General features: G+C 44.4%; 1 protein-coding gene across 1 annotated transcript in view; it reads left to right on the top strand.

The window, feature by feature from the left end:
- CHRDL1 (chordin like 1) overlaps nucleotides 1–23,170 on the top strand; it is a 47,358-nt gene that overhangs the window by 11,013 nt on the left and 13,175 nt on the right. Inside the window, exons 3-8 of the mRNA XM_082208659.1 lie at nucleotides 2,422–2,534; nucleotides 3,888–3,981; nucleotides 14,477–14,622; nucleotides 16,325–16,418; nucleotides 17,730–17,797; nucleotides 20,111–20,285. Of these exons, the coding sequence (XP_082064785.1) occupies nucleotides 2,422–2,534; nucleotides 3,888–3,981; nucleotides 14,477–14,622; nucleotides 16,325–16,418; nucleotides 17,730–17,797; nucleotides 20,111–20,285 (690 nt within the window). The remainder of the gene's footprint in view (nucleotides 1–2,421; nucleotides 2,535–3,887; nucleotides 3,982–14,476; nucleotides 14,623–16,324; nucleotides 16,419–17,729; nucleotides 17,798–20,110; nucleotides 20,286–23,170) is intronic.

The following is a 23,170-nucleotide window of genomic DNA, read 5'->3' as shown; positions in this document are numbered from 1 at the left end:
ATGGGCTCTTCATCCTTTGCCACCCTCAATCCTAAATACAGAAGCAGAATGAATGCTGAACCTGAGTTGAGGTTTTGAGTTAAATTCCACCCTGCGTCACAGGCCTGTGACAAGAGGCCATTCCATTAGAAAGAGAAGACTACAGCTACTAAAATATGAGTTGTACGTGTGGTTTGATTTGTAGAACAAACAAACAAAAACTTTATTCAGTGGTTCACCAAGACCCTCAGCAATTTCCATTGGAGTGACATTAAAAAAATAAAATGTTTGAGAACCGCTGCTGTGATGTATGTAATCTCTTGTGGAGATACTTCAGAACAATAGTGGGGTTCAAGGTGGATAACATTTGCTTATACAGTGGTACCTTGGGTTAAGAACTTAATTTGTTCCGGAGGTCCGTTCTTAACCTGAAACTGTTCTTAACCTTAAGCACCACTTTAGCTAATGGGGCCTCCGGCTGCCGCCGTGCCATTTCTGTTCTCATCCTGAAGCAAAGTTCTTAACCTGAGGTACTATTTCTGGGTTAGCAGAGTCTGTAACCTGAAGTGTCTGTAACCTGAAACATATGTAACCCAAGGTACCACTGTAATGATTTCTATGTATAAATGCAAATTTAAACAGGAGTATATGTCATGCTGGGACGCGGGTGGCGCTGTGGGCTAAAGCCTCAGCGCCTAGGGCTTGCCGATCGAAAGGTCGGCGGTTCGAATCCCCGCGGCGGGGTGCGCTCCCGCTGCTCGGTCCCAGCGCCTGCCAACCTAGCAGTTCGAAAGCACCCCCGGGGGCAAGTAGATAAATAGGTACCGCTTACCAGCGGGAAGGTAAACGGCGTTCCGTGTGCGGCTCTGGCTCGCCAGAGCAGCGTTGTCACGCTGGCCACGTGACCCGGAAGTGTCTCCGGACAGCGCTGGCCCCCGGCCTCTAGATGTGAGATGGGCGCACAAACCCCAGAGTCTGTCAAGACTGGCCCGTTCGGGCAGGGGTACCTTTACCTTTATATGTCATGCTAGTGAAAGAGACTGTGACCAGGTGGTTGCTGTGCCTGACAAAAGAAAGTACTTCACACAGCACAGAGTTAATATGTGGAACTCACTCCCACAGGACAAATTCATAGAGGACAAGGCAATAGCCATGACAGTTATGTTCTACCTCCACTGAGAGAGGCCTTCGTCCCCTGAACACTAGTTACTGGGAATGAGAAGTAGACAGAGTGTCGTTGGTCTCATGTCCAGCTTGCAAGCTTCCAAAGGCATCTGTTCAGCCACTGTGAGAACAGGCTGCTGGACTAGATGAGCCTCTGGCCTGATCTAGCAGACTCTTCCTATGCTCAGTCTGCTATGCAAGTGCTGATTGTTGATGGACAACTTCAAGTGTCTTCCTGCTCTCCCTTCTTAGTGTTCTTTAGTTTTAAACAAGACTTGGGCCAGGTAGCCCTGGTAATAGAGATGCCTTCAAATGGAGGCCTGCCCTCTGGCAGCTTGTTCTCTATAAAGGAGGACACTATATGTGGGTGGGTTGTTGGGTACATTTACCCTATAGCACAACCTTGATGTGGTTGGTGGTTTTGTTATTGTTATTGTTTTAAGGCTTCAGGGCCCTTTGGCTAACTGTATGTCTGCCTGGAGAGAAGCAGGGTCTTAGAAAGGAAGGCAAGCAGGTTATAAACAGCACACAGAGAGACACAATCAGGTTCAGTGGCTCGTCACTTAACCAGAGATTAGACAAAGCTAAGGACAAAGGCTAGAAGATGCAACCAGAAATGGAAGCTTCTTCTCTTCCCTGTTTCCTTGAACAGCAAATGTTTGGCATCTTTTAAGTTCCTCTTCCTTTTCTTCAAAAATGGCATTTGGTTTTCCGCAAAATATCCTGTCCATTTTCAATTATAATCTAAAATAGAATGGAATAATAAAATATGCAATAACAGAATGGAAACTTACAAAAGTAAGATCAATTTCCAAATGCAATTTCCAATTTGCAACTGCTTGTGTTATGTATACTTTGACTATCTTTATGCCTACTTGTTTTTAAAGTTTTATTTTACTACTAATTTCTTATGTTTTATGGAAGCCATGTGAAGGTATTTGTGGATTAAGGAGGATTTAAATATTGCTAAATAAATTAATAAACATGTGGAAGTTTAGCTCTATAGTAAGATATCCCCAAGGGGCACAGGGGTAGAGTATCTGCTTTGCCTTCAGAAGATCCTAAGTTCATCTCCACGTAGGACTGGGGATGTCTTCTGTCTGCCTGAAACCCTGGAGAGCTGCTGCCAGTCAGTGTAGACAATACTGAGCTAGATGGACCAATGGTCTGACTTGGTATACAGCAGCTTCCTATGTTCCTAAAATGATGGTTACCCACTCTGCTTTTGCACAGACCCCTTTACTCACCCTTCACATCTTGGCCTCTTCTCTTTTGCAGACTCAGAGACTTACTGTGTGTTCCAAGATAAAAAGTATCGTGTAGGCGAAAGGTGGCATCCATACCTAGAGCCTTATGGGATTGTCTACTGCGTTAATTGTCTCTGCTCAGAGGTACGTTCCTTGAAGCTAATTCTATTGCTTTTCAGCCCTGATAGTCAGATGGTGACCACTGCGCACAAGAGAGGAATGGCCTTTGTTATGATGGGCAGGCTATGTTTCACAGGGATTGCTATAAACCTAGCTCAATTCTATGCTATTTTTACAATTTAGCTAGTGATCCAACTACAGTGGTACCTCTGGTTACGTACTTAATTTGTTCCGGAGGTCTGTTCCTAACCTGAAACTGTTCTTAACCTGAAGCACCACTTTAGCTAATGGGGCCTCCTGCTGATGCCGCGCCACCGGAGCACGATTTCTGTTCTCATCCTGAAGAAAACTTCTTAACCCGAGGTACTATTTCTGGGTTAGCGGAGTCTGTAACCTGAAGTGTCTGTAACCCGAGGTACCACTGTAAAATATGTTACTCAGTTTTGCCTTTTGAAGTGAACTAACCTGATTTGTACTGCCCTGGCTAATATGTAGAGAGGGACACAGTTATCGTTTGGGTTTTGCATGCCTTGGCTCAATCCTTGACTCAACAATGCAGCAAAATGCATGTTAAAATTTGTGTTTAGGGACTGGAGATTTAGAAGTGTCCTTGACATGGGTGGCACTGTGGGTTAAACCACAGAGCCTAGGGCTTGCTGATAGAAGGTTGGTGGTGGCGACGGGGTGAGCTCCTGTTGTTCGGTCCCTGCTCCTGCCAACCTAGCTGTTCGAAAGCACGTAAAAGTGCAAGTAGATAAATAGGTACCTCTCCGGCGGGAAGGTAAACGGTGTTTCCATGTGCTGCTCTGGTTCGCCAGAAGCAGCTTAGTCATGCTGGCCACATGACCCGGAAGCTGTACGCTGGCTCCCTCGGCCAATAAAGCGAGATGAACGCTGCAACCCCAGAGTTGTCTGCAACTGGACCTAATGGTCAGGGGTCTCTTTACCTTTGCCTTTTATGAGAAAATACATTCAAATATGCATTTTATTTTTTAAAAAAATAATAGATTAATGCAGAATGGAATGGACATATTGAATGGGCACATCAATCCATCCCTGCTCCTAAGGGTATCTCAAATTGAACACCAATTATTTTGCCCCATAGAATTCAATGGAAGTTACTGAGGATCATGATGACCCATGTCTGTATAAACTCCACCCATTCATTTGCATAACTCTACATTAGGCTCAATTTCTTGCTCACCATAGTGGAATTTTACATGAACTTGCCTGAAGTTAGGAAGGATATCTTGTTTAGTTTATGAATCTTCATCCATAAAATGGGAAAGCCATTGCAAGGCCAGGATGGTAAAGCGCTCTGCATGCTGAGGTTGCTGAACGGAAGTAACCCTTCTTCTCTTCAACTTATTTCTCCAGAATGGGAACGTGTTGTGCAACAGAATAAGGTGCCCGAACTTGCATTGCCCCAATCCAGTGCATGTGCCACAGCTCTGCTGCCCACGGTGTCCAGGTAAAGTCTTATTTCCAGTATAACAAAGCTCCTTAACTGCACTCAGCTTGGGATGCTGCTGGGGCAGAGCAAACAGACAAATTCCCCATCTAAAAATAACAATGGAATGCTTTCATGCAGCAAACGCTGTTATACACTCCATTTATGACAAGAGAGGCCCATATTCTCAGGAGATGACTGGCTGAGGGAGCCTGGAGGGGAGCCTAGCCTTCCCCACAAGCCGTCAGTACCATGTCTATATGGCCTCTGCTCATTTTATCAGAGCAAGCTGGCTAGATAAATCCCACATCAAATAGTGCTGTTCCTCTGTGCATGCAGAGCACTCAGTTTTTGTTTATCTTGCACTATAATCCACCTTTTAGGTGCTGTCCTTTTTGTCCTAGGAATTGTATTTCATTAGAATGCAAGAGGAGCCTGACTGCAGGATCAGGCCAAAGGCCCATCTGGACCACATTCATGCAGCATACATTTAAAGCGCTATTATACTGCTTTAAACAGGCATGTCTTCTGGGAACTGTGGTTTGCCAAGGGTGCTGAGATTTGTTAGGAGACCACTATTCCCCCTCACGGAGCTCCCTGTGAAGAGGCATTGGCTGTTAAACCACTCTGAGAACCTATGTTTTAAAAAATGGGGGCAGAGGGGAATGGGTGAAGTCACACCAAGGTGATGTTTGGGTCTGCCATGTTGATTCAAAATGACACCTGGAATCCAAACAACAGTGAGGTTTGCTGCTCCCATTTTGGGAACCCACATGCCATGTTTGGCAACTATATATTGAGAGGTAGCCAAACCTATGCCAAAAAACTTGTGCAAGAATGCCTAAGTCCTATTGTTGGTCCACCATCTTGATTCAAAATGGCACCCATACATTGACATCTCCTTCATCTTCACCCCAGGGCCCCTTGTGCAGTGGCATAGCTAGCCACTTGGGCACCAGGGGCAGTGCACATGCCCTTCACTCAGGCGCCACGCACAGGGGATGGGGCTAGACACCAACTGGGCGGGCCAAGCTGGGAGAGGGCACACTGCGTGGAGCCTGCAGGGAGTCTGCCCATTGCCTCCCCCTCAGCTGGAGGGTGGCCAGGAAGGAGGCGGTGACTTTGGAGCTCTGCAGGCCGTGTGCCACATGCGCCCCACGTCACATCCCGCGCTGGAGGGTGCCCTGCAGCCCCAGTGCCACTCATGGCGCTCCACCCCCTCCGCTCCCCTGCCTCCACTACTCCCCTTGTGTTGAGTTTTGCGGTGATATTTTGAGAGGCAGTCAAACCTACATCAGAAAACAAGCGAAGTCATGCCAAAGTGACATTTTGCTCCATGATTGTGATTCAGAATGGCGCCCAGTGTCCATATATTGCTGGATGTTACTGGACTACAATTCCCACCATCTCTGACAATTTGGCATGCTGGCTAGGACCGATGGGAGTTGCAGGTCAGCAACATCTGGGGAGCCACCCTGCACTGAAGATGTCATCCTCGGAGGTTGTTAAATTCCTTGTCCTCCAGTCCCAGGGTCCTGCTCTAAATCCTACTGGCAGACTATATCAAAGGCTGGCCCCATGCCCAAATGAGCAGAAAATTGTCGCTGAATGGTTGTCTGGGAGAGGCAGTAACCCTAAATAAAAGCCACATACAACTGGAGCCTTTCTTGCAACGTAACGCAGCTTCATAATTAGGCTGGGGAACTGTAAATCAGAGAAGCAGAGAGCTGGTGATGTTTATGGCTATATAAACTGGGTCATACGCTGCGTAATAAACTCCTGCAGACTGTACATTTATTATATGCTCATTGTTAAGAACCACTGTACAATGCAGACGAAGCGAGATCTCTCTTGGATTTGTTGCAAAATTCCCGACATGGCCTAACGTCTGGCAGGCTTGATGCTTGGCCTCTGCTCCTGCCACCGTCTCTCCAGCTCCCCGTTTCCAGTTTTAAAAGGGTATTAGTTACACAGGGTTGCAAAGGAGGTATTTATTCAGCATTCTCCAGAGGGCTACAGGGTTGCTTTGTTGCTGATAGCAGCCAATGTAGAACAGGACTGAACACTGGGACTGAGCAGAGGCTCTTGTACCAGTTTAGCAATTCACGTGGGCAGAATTTCATCTTTATCCGCTGAGGCCAAAACAGCTGCTCAGGCTGAGCAGAGAGAGGGGCAGTTTCCTTCAGCTTCCTCCTGCCTGTGGGAAGATCCATGTGGCAAGTGCAAGCTCTCCCTGGCTAGGCTAAATAGGTGGATTCATTTGGAGCAGCGGTGGGAACCGTTTTTGTCCCCATGGGCCAGGTCCTTATCAGGATCTCCCCTATGGGTCAAATTTCATAGATGGACAGGGCCACCCACCTATCAGAATACCTTTTGCCCCCATTAGAGAGAAATCAGGCTTGAATGGAGAAGGAGAGAGAAGCTCCGCCATCCCATTTAAGCCCAATTTTGAGAGGCTTTTGAAGACATTTGTGGTTCTTCATCCACCCCTTAAGGTCACAACAAGATCAGGCTTCACATGGATGTGAGGGGAAAGGTTTTGGAAGTCTCTACATCCCTCTTTAAGATCACAACAAGTCATAGCTGTCAACCTTCCCTTTTTTTGCGGGAAATTCCCTTATTCCAGCGCCGTTTCCCGCTGCTTCCCACTGTTATCCTGGATTGTTAGATATCTCATAGACTGTCCCTGGGACAGGTGAGGCTGCTGATCCCTTATTTTCGAGGCTGCTGATCCCTTATTTTCAAATCTGAAAGTTGACAGCTATGCAACAAGTTTGGGTTTAAAAGGGAAGGAAAGAGACTTCTTTTCAGTGTGGAGTTTGGAAACACAATCAGATGAGTGGGGTATAAACAACAACAACAACAACAACAACTATTACTATGATGATGACGTGACCAACAGCTCCTTGCAGGGAGCTCCCTAGTGTGCCCATTCACTCTCCTGAGTCCAGCACTAAGAAAGTTTGCGATCCTGCTTAGTGCTAAGTTCGGATGTTCCAAAGTGTTGTATGCACAGGGTCTTGCTTAGGAGGCATTTATTTGTGGGTGCCTATCAGTTAATTGTCTTGTGTTATGTTGGTCACATTATGTTGGTTACAGGCCATTTGGAAACCTTTTGCCCACAGCTTCTCATAAATATCACCATAAATTTGGCACGTGCCCATGAATCATTAGCTCTTCATGTATACTGTTACACATGGGATTTATTATTACAGTGGTGCCCCGCAAGACGAATGCCTCGCAAGACAAAAAACCTGCTAGACGAAAGGGTTTTCCGTTTCTCGATGCGCTTCGCAAGACGAATTTCCCTATGGGCTTGCTTCGCAAAACGAAAAAGTCTTGCGAGTCTTGCGATTTTTCCCCTTCCCCCCTTTTTCTAAGCCGCTAAGCCGCTAATAGCCTTTTAGCCGCTAAGCCTTTAATAGCCGCTAAACTGCTAATAGCGCTAAGCCGCTAAGCCGCTAAGCCGCTAATAGGGTTGCTTCGCAAGACGAAAAAACCGCTAGACGAAGAGACTCGCGGAACGGATTAATTTCGTCTTGCGAGGCACCACTGTAATACCATTCATACTTTTAGAAACTTGCTATAAGCATGGTAGGTGTGTTCAGGCTTTCATTTTTACATCTGAAAATAACTAAGTGTTACTAATCCAACTAACAAACAAATCTTTAGGATTTTAACATGACTGCTTGACAGTGAAGTCAAACAAATTTCCAACAGGAATAAATAAGACCTGTACACAGCAGTCCTTAGCACTGCCACTGGTTCTTCCACCTCCTGCTTTGATCTCCAGTTATATTTGACTGGATACCACCATCTTTTGCCATGTGGGTCAGACCATCTGGCTCCAAGAACTTTTTTCAGCTTGTGCTCCAGACTATATTCAGCCTTCCAGGAACTTTTTATGATTAGCTACATATTTATGCCCACACTCCTGTGAATTTATGGTTTTTCGGGACGTCTCAAGTTCAACCTGATTTCTTTTTCACTTTTCAGTCCCCCTCCCTTTTATTCTTTTGCTATTCCAGTAAGGAAAGAACAAAAAAGCAAGTAAAAGCAGGACAGATAAGACAAAGTTTTTGATCAACCATATAAGGACAAGGAGAAATTGAGATTGGATGCAGCAGTTGGTGTTTTTGTTTTTATTTAACAAAATGTGTATACTGCTTGATGGTGGTAAAACTTCTCAGCGGTTTAGAAGAAATATTAAAATCGTCAATAAAACCAGTTAAGAAAAATGGAAAACCTTTAAAGATGATTAAAAAAACTATCAATACCTACGTGTCTGGATAGACTTGCCTAGACAAAAATAGTTTCAGCAATCACTGAAATGCATGGTTCTAAATCATCCTTACTTTCTCATCTCCTTGACTGGCATTTAAGGCCAAACTGGACAAGATGTGAGTTGCCCAAATGCAATTAACACGCCGAGCCTTGGGTCTAGAGCAGTGTTTCCCAGCTGTTTTCGGACTTCAATTCCCATCATCCCTGACCACTGGTCTTGCTAGCTAGGGCTGATGGGAGTTGTCGTCCAAAAACAGCTGGAGACCCACATTTGGGAAACCCTGTGAGTTCCACTCTTTCTCTGCCTGCCACAACCCTGGCCAAAAATTCCCCACATTGAATCTGCTTTTCCATTTCAAAAGCATTGGGGTCCATCAGGGGCTAAGGGCAGCTTCCGGTAGGAGTACCCTAGGGTGGGCAGAGTCAGCCCAGAAAGCTTTTCACTGAGAAGGCTGTCACCTGCAGTTCAGTGACTCACCACATGGGGTAGCCACACAGAGATTCCAGCTCCTGGGAAAGGCAGTAAATTAGCAGCATGATTATGATTGCTGCAATGTTTAATGGATTAGTCGCTCTTTGATTGGATTGGCTCGAAAGGTGCCCCTCAAGCTGTTAAAGGCTTTATATACCAGTAGTAACACATTGACTTTGGCCAGGTAACAAACTGGCAGCCAGAGCAGCTCTTGAAGCTGAAGTGTAATATGCTGGCAAGGTTTCACTCCTGCTGTCAATCTTTAACAACTAATTTCAGCCACCTACAAGCAGCTATCTAGTGCACGTGGCTCCTGCTGTCATATGCACTGAAATCAACATGGCAAGATCTGCTGGGAGCAAATGATCTTAACGATGTGCTCTAAGAGGGATTTTTTTTACATATTTCACGTAAACTTCATGTATTTTGCATTCCATTTGCTCTAAGACTAAACAAAAATTGAACATAAAATATGTATATATGCTAAATACATAAATCCCACCCTGAGAGTGACAACTCATCATCAAAACCTGTCACTCTCAAGGAACTTGCTACATCGATTTCAATGTGTGTCCCAGCATCAGGAGCCCCATAAGCTAGCTAGCTGCTCTGGTTGTTGTTGCTGCTGTTGTTTAGTCATTTAGTTGTGTTCAACTCTTCGTGACATCATGGACCAGAGCACGCCAGGCACTTCTGTCTTCCACTGCCTCCCGCAGTTTGGTCAAACTCGTGTTCGTAGCTTCAAGAACTGTCCAACCATCTTGTCCTCTGTCATCCCCTTCTTCTTGTGCCTTCAATCTTTCCCAACATCAGGGTCTTTTCCAGGGAGTCTTCTATTCTCATGAGGTGGCCAAAGTATTGGAGCCTCAGCTTCAGGATCTGTCCTTCCAGTGAGCACTCAGGTTTGATTTCTTTAAGAATGGATAGGTTTGATCTTCTTGCAGTCCATGGGACTCTCAAGAGTCTCCTCCAGCACCAGAATTCAAAAGCATCAATTCTTCAGCGATCAGCCTTCTTGATGGTCCAGCTCTCACTTCCATACATCACTACTGGGAAAACCATAGCTTTAACTATAAGACAATAGCTGCTCTTAGGAACAGAAATCACTTCGTAAAACAGCAAAAGAAGTCAGATAGGCAGCCTTTAGGCAACCTTTTCTTTTCTTACATAAACGTGTTCCATGCACTTCCATGAAGCTGGGCTCAGGGCGGCTAACAACAATAAAATAGTACAAAATTCTAAAATCATTCATTATAAAAACAAAATTGATGGCAATTTGTCCTTCCAAGCCTCAGCTTAGAAGTCTGTGCGACTGAGAAAAGGAGGTACTTCTTTTAAATAATGCGGGCAGCATCAGGAGCTGCTCTTGGGTGGCTTAAATTGCTTTTTAAATATTGCCGAGGGGAGTGAGACCCTGCCAGCCTATTACACCTCCGCCCTGAGAGTGGTGCTGGCTGCCAATTCATTACCAGGCCAAAGTCAAGGTGTTAATGTTGAAATGTAAAGTCCTTAACAGCTTAAGGGAACAAGCTTTTTTTTTTTAAGGATCACCTTACCCCATGTATGTCCACTTTGATCTATAGAACTGGCACTTTTCCAAGTGCCATATAATGTTTGCTGCAAGGCAACAATCCTTCAGTGTGGCAGCATTGATACTGTGGGACTCCTTGCCTTTGGACATTAGATAGGTGACTTTGCTGTGCTGCTTTTGGTGCAGAGTCTGGGAGCAGCCACTGAGAAGGTCCTCTCCCATGTCCCCACCAAGCACATCTGTGAGGGTGGTAGGACTGAGAGGATGGCCTCCCCTATCCCTAGTTCAAGGTGGAATCTTCCCCATGGAATCTTCTTGGAATCTTCTATGCTCTAGGGCAGGGGTGGCCAACTCCCAAGAGACTGTGATTAAAAACTGGGATTCAGGTCAAGGTTGTTGAGCTTTCTTTTAGGGGAGCCAAAGTTGTTGAGCTTCCCTGGGGGGAGCCAGTGATCTACCACAGATGTCCAGTGATCTACTGGTAGATCACGATCTATCTGTTGGACGTGCCTGCTCTAGGGGCAAATTGAAATGGAGGCTTCCTTGCTCTCCTTGAATGATTTATTTAGACCACTATAAAAAGAAAAACACAGGAAATTAAGCCACATGTGCGCCCACAAACATTAAACCATTGAGGAGGAGAAGCTTGAAGAAACCTGAGCATCAGAACTGAAACTTCACCAATAACTTGATACAGTTGGGTTGGCCACGTCCCGCACACTGGTTTAATCACTCCAAACGGTGGGTGATCTTGCGTGTGCTACTGGCTGGCTGTGTTAAAGGACAAGTTGCTGGAATAGATTGGCTTTTGCAAGCTTAACGGAGCCCTTGAAGTTGCTTTCAAAAAGCATTGGGTAGCATAATGTGTTTGACACCTGCGCCTTAAGGCTGCACATATGGAGGCAGTTAGCATCCACATTTGCAGTTGCTTGATGCTGGATCACTTCCCAATCCTGTCTCATTGCTCTCAGCCACTGCTGAAAAAGTAACCCAGTGAGTTGACTCTAGAAAGCAAATCTTGGGCTCTCACCCAAATCACTTTGTATTTTATTTAAATATTAAATTACAGCATGCTGAAGGATTTGAAGCTGGAACTGCTGGGGTTCGATTTATCGGCAGATGGATTCCCCATTTGCTTCAAAGCACGTTTAAATCCTTGGAAAGTTTCCCGTCGGCTTTGAAAATAACATTGCCCAGTAGCTCTGATGTTAATTAGTAAAAAAACAAACTCCCCTTTTAGGAAAAAAATCAGGAGTTTTTTTCTTTCATTCTAGGAGTTTATGCTCCTGGTTCGAATATCATTACTTCTTTCAGTGTTTAAACCTTTTGCTATTTTAATTGTATTGTCATTTAGAAATTTAAAAAGATTAGTCAGGCAAATACAATTTTTCTAGCATCAGATTCCTTCCATTTCCCTGTTACCTCTTCGAAAAGGATATACATTGCATTTATCAACCAGGATTGAAGAAAGTAAAAGAGTTAGAGTAAATTTTGAGCAAGTCTGTTCCCTGAGTAAGTCAGAGGATCAACCAAATCCAAGAAAATCCAACACTTATAATACATTTATGAAGATTTGTCCTCATGGTGGTATTATGGTGGTATATAGATGCTCCTGTTTTCAAAAATGTTTGCAGTGGAAAGGTTTTGGGACAGTAATGCTGCTTCCTTTTTAAGTGGGGCATATCCTGCAGTTTTCCTGAATGCTGTAACTTTTCATAACGCAAACATTCTGATTTATTTATTTTCTCACTTTTGTTGTGCTATAGTTCAAGAGTCCCTGTCCAGGTAGCTGTAATACAATAACATTGGGGAAGCATTGCTGACAAAGCAGAACTGTGTGTGTGATCCTGTATAAACCCACAACTAATGCACTATAATTGTGCCAATTACATTGCAGAATTACATCTGCAAAAAAACCCCTCACCGGTCCAGGAGGTGGGAACTCTACACCTGAGTTGCACTTGCTCCTGTTTGTCCTTGCCTGAGTGCCATTTTAGCTTTAAAATATCTTATGAGAGGTGTCCCCTGAACCCCATATCTATTTTCACACTGTGCACCATTTTTGTATTTCATAGTATAGCTCTATATGACCCTTTTACATGTACTGAGTGGCATGATTCTGCTTTCAAAGTGCTGAATATTTTAATATTTCGTGCATGAGATGTATGGCAGTAAAAATGCACCAGGGACATATAGATAAGAAAAGGAGCCATCTAGGATTTAGGAGATCAAGTAGGCATGTGAGGCTGTAAGTTGTTTGGATTTTGTGCATATTGTACAACACAGAGGTCCTGGCATTTATTTTTCCTGTTACTTCAGAAGGTGGTTCAAAGGCTTTGAGGTGCCCGCATGACAAAGTAAATGGTTCACAGAGCCCTCCAAATGTCACTGTTTAGCTCATATGCCTAAAACCTGAAACCTCTTGCTCCTTTGATTGAGTGCCCAGCTTAACAAATGAAGAAGAAGAAGGGGGGGGGGACCTCATGCATTCCTCAGTAGCACAATAATTATGGAGAGTTTCTTTTTACATGATTTTATGCCACTGATGTAAAAGAACTGCAGTCACCCGTGAATTCTGGAGGTCAAGGAAACCCAATTGGGGGGGCATCTTTTTGCGCTGGGCCTCCAAACCCAATGAATTCCTTGCATGCCAACATTATTTCAGATCTAACAAACAAACACTTTGTTCTTAGTGCTACATAAAGCGTTTATTTCAAATGGCTGTGCATGAAAGCAAACGTATAATATTTCCAGTGTGTAGGGGAGGCTAACTAATCCTGTGCTCTAGAAGCACATCGGACAGAAATTAGGAAACATAGAGAAATGCTGTATACTGAGTCAGGCCAACTCAGTCTTGTTGATACTGATTGGAAGAAGTTCTCCAGGATTTCAGGCTGGAAACATTCCCAGCCATAGCTGGACATGCTGAGATTGAGCATGAACTAGCAAGGAATAATTGGCTGCTTGGGGTTATTAAAACCAGAATTCTGTTCTGTGAAGTCCTCAGAGACACAAACTCAAATGAACAGGTGGGATGATTGGACCCCTGGTCCAACTAGCCTTGTATTGCCTGCTGTGACACACAGCGGTTCTAGGACAGAGGTAGCCAAAATGGTGACCTCCGGATGTCATGGACTACAGCTGCCATCAGTTCCAGACATCATGAACAATGATGATGGGAGCTTTCATTTGCCAACTTCTGGAGGGTGACACTTTGACTGGCCTTTAACAAGGGTCTCAATAGGGGTCTTTCATTGCCATGCTAACTAAGATCTGTTAATGAAGCCAGCCTAGTGCATTTCAACTACAGCACCCATCAACCTCAGCCAGCAGGGCCAATGGACAGGCATGATAGCTCATGGTTGTGGGTTCAAGCCCCATGCTGGGTGAAAGATTCCTGCATTGCTGTGAGTTGGACTAGATGATCCTCGTGGTCCCTTCCAACTCTTTGATTCTAAGAATTCTGTGATTCACTTCATTAATTTAATGTGCTTTTTGTCACAAGTGACCTCAAAAATGCAGTTTACATTTTTTTAAAAAAAAATCATATAAATTGCAAACCACAGAATACAGATGAGAGGGCAGCAAAATATAAGCAATATCAATATAAATTACAGAACCACAAAATTAGCACTACAAAACCAAACCAATTCGAGGCTCTAAACCATAGTTCCCAAAAGCTAGAAAAAGCAAGCAAACTTCCATTGAACGTTGAACTCCCAACAGACTTGTGACTATCCATGCTTCCAGGAGAGTGTTCCAGAGCTGGGGCACCAGTACCATATTAGACCCATCTGGTTCTTCCACTTCTCCACATGCCTGACACGATGGGAGCCAAAGTCCAAAAATATCTGGAGGACACCACGCTGGTACCCCTGATTTAGCTGGTGTTGCACTTCCTGATTGCCCAAGGGAACCTTGGTTTGAACCCTAGTGCTGGCCACTGTGAGAACTGAGTGATGGACTAGGTGGGACTTGGCGTGATGCAGCAGGGTTCTTCTGATGTTCTTAATGAAAGTGAGACAACAGATCTGAGAGATAAGGTAGTCTCTCACTAGGGGATTAATCTGCCATTACTACCCTGTTAGGAGAGTTGAGCAGGGATCCAGGCAGAGCGAGAGCAAAATGTTCCCTCTGTGAGTTGGGGAGCCCTTCTACCTGCCACACCAGAGGAAACACATGAGATAACTTTGTTTTGTAAATTGCCTCTTCTTCCTGCCCTCTTGCAGATGATTCGCTTTTTTCTACTGGCAGTAAGATAACCCGGAAGTCCTGTGAGTACAATGGCACAACCTACTACCACGGGGAGATGTTTGTGGCAGAGGGGCTCTTCCAGAACAGACAAGCCAACCAGTGTGCCCAATGCAGCTGCTCCGTAAGTCACGTGATTGTGTTAAACCAGTGTTGTGGCCCATTCCCTTCTGAGCAACTTTCCAAGGGCTTTGTGCCAATGGTAGGCAGGGCCAGAGGCAAATGCAAACCAAGGAATGTTAATTTTACATTTGCACAGTAGGCTAGTTTCCATATCCACACTCATCTCCATCCAGACAAGCAAGAAGGATTATCAGAGTTCAAGGACACATTCCAACCAGGCAAAAATACTAAGGGTACAAAGTTGAACCAAGAGAAGGTGTGTGGTCTGGGGAGAATTAGTTTCGTGTGTGTGAAATATTTTATTAGCTGTATAATAGAATGACATCAGTCAACTTCAGCAAAACCTGCAGAACATTACATTCAAACTTCAGTCACATCTGAGCACATAACACCAATACTGGCTTGACTGCACCAGCTACCAATTAGTCTCTGGGCCCACTTCAAAATGCTGGTTTTGACCTATAATGTCTTATGTAGCTCGGGTCCTCAATACCTCAAGGACCTTCCCTCCCCATGTGAACCAACCCAGTCCCTGCAATTTGTCATCTGAGGCCTTTCTACATGCGCTCCTGCTACAGGAGGTCTGGACGGTGGCAATATGAGAACCAGGCCTTCTCAGTGCTGCCTGCACACTTGTGGAATAGTTTGCTGAGGGAAACTCACCTGGCACCATTGTTGCATATATTCAAACCCAAGGCAAAATCATTCCTCTTTAATCAGGCCTTTGACTTTCAAATATCTATGGCCTTTTTTGTGGGTGGGATGTTTTAATGTTTTTTTTTTTAATGCTGATTTTAATGTGTGCATTTGTGGGGTTTTTTTGCTTAAAATGTTGCAAGTCACTTTGAGTTACTGTGGCAAATAAGTGACTAATAAATTTATTGATGTTATTAATAATAGAAGGGAAATGGAGCAGGGACACTGTCAAGTAACTGAATCAGTGAATGCATTGCCAAGGCTTCAACTATCTATGACACAGCTTCTCCAGCTGGGTGAGGAGAGCAATATATATCCTTTGTAAGTCACTTTGACCTCTAGTTTTGAACCAGTGAGATTTTTTGCTCCATTCTCTATTTTAAAAGATGAGGTATCCAACATGGAACATTTCTCAGAAACAGTTATCAAGTGGGCTGCAGAACCTGTGATGGAGTAGGCATTGCCACACTACAAAAGCCTCATCATCCCTGACCATTGACCATGCTGGCTGGGGTCGATGGATGTTGGTAGTCCAACAACATCTGGAAAGCCACATGTCCCCCATCCCTGTTTTAAGGAATTTATAATCTTCAAAGAAACTCCAGTGCCCCATCCTGCCCAAAAGAACTTTTTGAAAGTCACAAGAATAAGGCAACTGGGCAGTTTCAGCCTGTAACACATTTCATAGTGCTGAAGGGAATAGGTAGGATGCACCTCTTCCTGCTACTGAGATTCTCAGTCCTCCTCTACATCTGATTATTTGAGAGGTCAGTGACATGAGAGCATTATGAGGATTCCGGAGCTTTGATATATATAGAGAGAGACAGCAGCTCATCATTTTAAGCTTTGTTGCAATTAAATAACGCTTCATAAAAGGTAAAGAATGCGCATGGGATTGTTTTGCTGTTATGGCAACCATCTGCCATTTGAATCTGTGTGCCTGCATCATGCACTAACTAGCCCTACTTTTATCTTTTTGTGTTTGTGTGTGTGTGTGTTAATGGCAGGAAGGAAATGTATACTGTGGCTTGAAGACATGTCCCAAATTAACTTGCACGTCTCCAGTGTCCACACCAGAATCGTGCTGCCCAGTTTGCAGAGGTAAAATATATATGTATGCAATTTCTTACATGCCAAGCCCAACCTGCCCGTGTCTTGAAAAAGCTCGATAATTAAGCATGGCATTCAGGCAGCTGGAATGTCACTGTTTTCTTCAGACACTGAATTCATCAGCATGACTACTGTAGCTGGGGCAGCCTTATCAGCAACTTCCACTAAGGTAGAAGGAAACTTAGGACCATAAGTATAAGGAAGATACCTTATATTGAGTCAAACCACTGGTCCATTGACCTCAGTTCTGTCGACACTGAAAACAGCCAGCCAGAGTTTCAGACAGGGGTCTGTTTTGCAACCCTACCTGAAGATGTTGAGAAAGCTCTAAGCACTGAGCTATGATCCTTCCCCTAAAGTTACTTTTACACAGGAACCTGCCTTGCCAAGAAGCCAGACCATTGGTCCACCTAGCTAAGTAGTGTCATAGCATTACAGTGGTACCTCAGGTTACATACGCTTCAGGTTACAGACTCCACTAACCCAGAAATAGTGCTTCAGGTTAAGAACTTTGCTTCAGGATGAAAACAGAAAACGTGTTCTGGCAGCGCGGCAGCAGCAGGAGGCCCCATTAGCTAAAGTGATGCTTCAGGTTAAGTAAGAACAGTTTCAGGTTAAGAATGGACCTCCGGAATGAATTAAGTACTTAACCCGAGGTACCACTGTAGATAACTGTAGAGTTGGAAGGCATCCCAAGGGTCATCTAGCCCAACCCCCTGTAATGCAGAAATCACAATACTTAGTTGTCAACAGTTTCTTAGGAAGAGGAATTGATTGGCAAAACAACTTTGGGACTTGTAGCTCTGTGACGGGAACAAGGGTCTGCCAACAACTCTCAGCACCCTTAACAAAGGACAGCTCCCAGAACTTTAGGGGAAGCCATGACTGTTTAAAGTGGCATGGGAGTGGTTTAAAAATATGTTGTGAATGTGACCCAGGTTGGTGGGCTTTGAAATCTGCAAGCACTTCTAGCCATCAGTACTAGATGCAGAAGTGTGTGGCCCAAGTCCTGATATTGAGCCTGAGCCTGGAAACCATGAAGACCTGGACCCCCAGACCCAAGAAGCATGCCAAAAGTCAATTCTCTTATTCAAGAGTGAGGCTGACGCTGTTTCAGAATTTAGGACAGTTCTGTTTCCAGTTTAGTTAAACAGTAGAAAGCTCCATAGAGATGTCCTCAGGCTATCATTTGAATATAACTCCTCCATGTTGATATCTTCACTTCCATTACACACAGGGACATCAGGGTGGGGATCACAAATGGCCCCAGTAATTCTTGACATCATTGTCTCTTGATTACAGGAGACAGGGAGTCTTCGTGGGACAACTCGGATGGTGACATCTTTCGGCAACCAGCCAACAGAGAAGCTGTAAGTGAAGTCCATGATCTCATCAAAAGAAACAGAACTTTCCTACTGAGGTGTGCACACACCCAAGGCTGTTGTGTCTTTTGTTCATTTCACACCCATCCTGTTTCAAAGGGGGGATTTCTGGCAGATGTTTTCATAGTAGCGAGACTTATCTTTGTGATTGAGACGTCCTCTGGTAGTTGAAGCGTTGACTAAATTGATAGAAAACTTAAAGCTCGTTTTGAAGTTCACTGGCTTGAAACTGGAAGAGGCCTGGCTTTCTTTTCCTGGAAAAAAAAGACAAAGAAAATCTATCAAAAAAAAAATCGCCCATGAATAGTTGAAATGCAATCAAAGGCATGAGTATATCTCATGTATCTGGGGAGGAGGGAAGGGGAGAAAACATCCTTTGTTTAAGAAAAAAAATTAGCAGTGAAGGAAACATAAACAGTTGCTTATTTTCTGTGGTTGGAGTATACTGAATTGCCAATCAGAACAGCGTCTGTATCCATTTCTGTGGCCACTGAATCAGCAAGCGTTTGGGGAGACTTTTCGGGTGGAGTGCAGCGGTAGAGTGATAAATTTCAAAGGTCAAAAGCAGAAAATGGAACAGGCAGCCTCAGAAGGTGGTGGACTCTCCTTTGTCAGAGGCTATTAAACAGAAACTGGGTGGCCACCAATCTGTGATGTGGTAGCAGCAGATTTTCTGCATTGGCAGAAATGAAGGAGGTGGGGGCTAGGTGGCATTCCAAGTACCTTCCAACTTCATGACTCTGTGTCCAGTTGGGGACAGGCTGATCTTAGGATTGGAAGTGGTTCTTCAGGATTTTGGAATAAGGGCCTTCCCAGCCCTACCTGGGGACACCAGGAATTGAACTTGGAACCTTCTGCATGCAAAACAGATGCTCTACTAATGAGCTGTTGCTGTTCCCCTTCCTGTGTTGGCCTTCTTGCTGAGATGGAGGTAGCAGAACTCCCCAACAGCTCTTTGACCTCTGGCCAGTGATGATAAAGAATGCCTCCCCAACCACAGCCGCAGGGCTACAGAAGTTTGGAGCAAAGTCCTTGCTCGGAGTGTGTATATCCAACTCATTCTGAGGAACTAAATCTGGGTCTGCAATGATTTTGGTGTCTGTATTATGAAACCAAACTGTCAGATATTCAGTCCAGCAGAACTGATTGTTACAACAGAGTAATTTGAAATGAAAGCTCAGTATTTTGAAATGTGAGGAGCAAAACCTAACAAAAACAAACAAATGCGTCTGTGTGTGTGTGTGTGTGTGTGTGTGAGAGAGAGAGAGAGAGAGAGAGAGAGGGAGGGAGGGAGGGTTGGGGTGGAGTGGGGGTGGAGAGAATGAATGTTTTCGTTGCTCAAAATAATGGCTGTAATCCAAAACAGATTTAGGCAAGCCTAAGTCCACTAGAATCAATGGACTCGTGCCCTCAACTCTGCAAGAAATGGGAAGGAACCCCAAATTACTATCTAATCTGACAAGGAGGAGAATCTGAGAACCCCGTGTGTTAGAGCAAATAATTGATCCCTGCCCTGGACTCTTTTTTGTCTTTTTAAAAAATGCTCATGCCATCTCCCAGCTGCCACTATCTCCTCCACCCAACAACAACAACAAAGTTAGAACTGTTTCCAGGACATTACCGGGAAGAAATGATCACCATTTTAAACACACAAAAAACACGGAAGATTATTCATTGGCCATTTGGGTTGGCCACCAGTACTGCATCACCAAAGCAAGTCCACCATAAACCCTATGGGGTTTATGTTTATGTTTATGAACGTATTTCCATTTAGCATCTTGATGTTGCTGGGCTCCAATTCCCATTAGCCCCAGCCAGCATGGATCCTTGCGCAAAGCCTGCAAGGAGCTCAGATTGTATCCAGTCTTTACCAAGCATTTGTTAAGATTTGTTTGCTGGGAGGTTTTTCAACAAAGTGCATTCATCCAACATTCATCCTGATTTACTTAAGTGGCATATAAACTTCTTCCCATTAATCATTAGTTCCCCCACACTTCTCAATGCCTTTCCCCATTACTTTCCTAACTGCAAAGTCTGTTTCTTTTGTGGAATGGGTTTGTCGTGCTAGGGCAACTGAGCACATTAATCCACTTTAAATGCACAAGCCTAAAGTTCCTTCCTGCAAAATACCAACCGTCTGGAGGCACCCATAGCAGAGCTACCCTCCTGAAATGTGGTCCTGACAACAGAGGCTCCATAACAGAGGTCATAAGATTGTTCTTCTAAAACCTTCAGTCTCATGAATCACTCCTATTCCTGTTCTCAGAGGGTTTTTTCTTTCTCTCTCTCTCTTTCATGCAGAGGCACTCTCCTCATCACTCCCATTATGACCCTCCACCCAGCAATTCCCGACAGGCAGCCAGCATTCCACGGGCTCCTGGTGGCAGAAGTAACAGAGGAGCCCTGCCAGATATGCAACAGGCCTCTGGGACTATTGTACAGATTGTCCTCAACAGCAAACAGAAGCATGGGCGAAGTAAGTGAAATGTCTTTTGTGTGTGTGTGTGTGTGTGTGTGTGTGTGTGTGTAATTGTCTTCTTCTTAGAGGGTTTGGAAGAGAGAACCCAGCACCACTTACACACAACTCAGAAGGCCCCAGATTCAAGTCTGTGGCTGGCTGGAGGGGCTCCTAGGCTAGGCTTCCTCAACCTCGGCCCTCCAGATGTTTTTGGCCTACAACTCCCATGATCCCTAGCTAGCAGGACCAGTGGTCAGGGATGCTGGGAATTGTGGTCTCAAAACATCTGAGGGCTGAGGTTGAGGAAGCCTGTCCTAGGCAATCTCTGGGATTCCTGCACATTTTATGGAGCTTCTACAAAAACCTTTGGTAGCTTGCTTTTGCTGACTAGTGAAAGTATTTTTGTTTCTCCAGCTTATTTTTGTTTTAATCATTTTTTCTCTCCTCAGCATGCCATGCTGCACTTTTACCTGGAAAGTTTCAGGGGGGGGGGATGGGGTCCTGAGCTAGGTGTAGCAAAGAGTGACTTACACTAGTCAGGAGTGGTGCCTTGTTTTCTCAAACATCAGTCAGCATTTTATTATAATGGAATGTTTGTTCTCCAGGTGCAGGGAGAAGGAGGAGGGACCTTAATTTTAGTATATGTATTGTTTTGCTTACATTTATCTCCCACATTTTTCCATCACAGAACCCAAAGCATGTGGTACCCAGTAGTCAAAAGCCCGGGCACTGACCAGACCGAGGGAGCATCTGCTTTGTGTGCAGAAGGTTCTAGGTTCAATCCCCAGCATCTCTAGGTAGAATTGGGAATGCCCTCTGCATGAAATGCTGGATAGCCATCAGTGTGGACAATACTGAGCCAGAGGGACCAATGAATCTGAATCAGCATAGGTTCCAATGCTATGCCTCTTTCAATTTGCGCAGCTTCAGCAAGGTGGTAGGATTCATACAGTACTGCTGCAGAAATACATGTGAAATGACTGAAGGCCATTTTACACCTTCATCAGCCAAAGGTCCTGTGCATCAAGTGCAGAGAAGGCTGACATGCATGTACATCACATGTGCTTGATTCCAACAGTATATCCACTCTTTTTATGGGGGAAGAATTTGCAGGGAGTAGACACAAACCCCATCAGATCTATGCCCACACAAATACTGTGTCATGTGTTACATCATAAATGCATTATCATTGTTATTTGTCGAGCTTCATCAGTGTGCATGGCACTTTACAAAGAATAAGAGGGCAGGTCCTTGCTTCTAGGATCTTGCAATATAAATTTCAGCACAGGGGGGAAGAAGATGGAAGTAAGGGTAGATAGGGATATAAATTTCTACCCCACCCCACCCCCGTTACATGGGCTTAAGCTTGTTACAGTTAGGGAGGGTTAAGCATTCTCTTTCTGGTTTTTCAGATATTTTCATTCCCTAAGTCTGTTGCATTCCATTTCTGCATGAATCTGCTACTTTAAAATAACAACCCTGCATTAAAAATGGTATTACAGTATGTACTTTTTGAAGAATCTTCACAAAAGTATGCATTTATAACCCCTTTTTATCCTAAATCATGCATTTTTACATGCACCTTAGTACTGTACCTAGGAGTGAAGGAGAAATTTGATTCTGTTTTGCATTGAAAGGTAGAGCCACCAAATTCACACTTTCCTAAGCAATATACAAACCAAAAAAGAACTGTCCTCCTAAACGCACACTTTTCTTTTGCATGATATTAGGGGAAACATTTCTGCAAAAAAGTGTATATTGGGTCAAATCGAATGCAAATATGTGTATCTTCAAATGAATTCACACTAAAATCCTGGTGGATTTTCATGAGGACATTTGAAAAAGAATTCACAAACTGATATGGAAATATAGCAAACTGAATTTAAGGCTGGAAAAATGAGAAAGTGAAAGAAAGCCAAATAAAGAGGTTCATAAGAAGATAAGATGAGCCTTGTCGACCAGCCCAGTGGCCCATCTGGTCCAGAATCTGATTCTCACTATGGCCAGACAGATGCCTGCAGGGAGCCTGCAAGCTGGACATGAGCAAAACAGCAACTCTCTCCACCTGCAGTTCCCAGAAACTGGTATTCATCCATTTCTAACTGTGTCACAGGATAACCACATTCCAATCTGTATATTAGTTTGCAAGGTGCAGATCAGAAGTCTTGCAGGATGAATTCTGCAAGCATCTTTAGTTACAGCAGAGCAAGGGCAGCCAATGTGGTGCCCTCTATATCTTGGACTGTGCCTTTCATCTGCCCTGACCATTGGCCATGCTGGATGGAGCAGATGGAATTGGAATGCCAACAAACTCTCTGGAGGGAGCCATATTGGCTACCCCTGCAGCAAAATATGCAGACTAAAGGATGGTGCCAAAGCTTTAATGACACACACACACACACACGAAGCAGAACCCTCCCCCCAACTTATGCATAGGATTTCCCACTAGTGATTGTGTGAATGAGCCTGGAGGTTTGCAAAGTGAAACCCAAAAGGGTAGTAAAAAGTTTTTGAAGTAGAAAAAGCCGTTCTGCACAAAGCCAACAGTCCACGGGCTCTCAAAAGTGGCCTGCAATATGGTAAAAGCCTTTGATTTATGGCCAGCTAATCTTTCAAGGTATTAACTAACTGAAGGAATGTTGGCTATAGAGTCTATTATCCACCTGAACAATCATGGAATAACATTCAGCTCAGGCCGATGTTTCATGTTGGATCTCAAAGCAAGAAATCCCCGCCCGCTGCAATGTCTCCGACCTCCAGTTCACACACGAAGATATCATCAAAGCAATTTCTAACTGATTTGCTTCAGTACATAAAAAGCCTCCAAATGAATAGCACATTTCCCATGCACAATACCACATCAATGGGGGGGGCAGCTTTGGGGGGCTTGTATGTGCTTCTCA

Source organism: Podarcis vaucheri (genome assembly GCF_965113315.1).
Source record: "Podarcis vaucheri genome assembly, chromosome: Z".
Taxonomy (NCBI): Eukaryota; Metazoa; Chordata; class Lepidosauria; order Squamata; family Lacertidae; genus Podarcis; species Podarcis vaucheri.
Note: the sequence above shows the minus strand (reverse complement) of the source record. Positions and strands in the feature narration are given on the sequence as shown.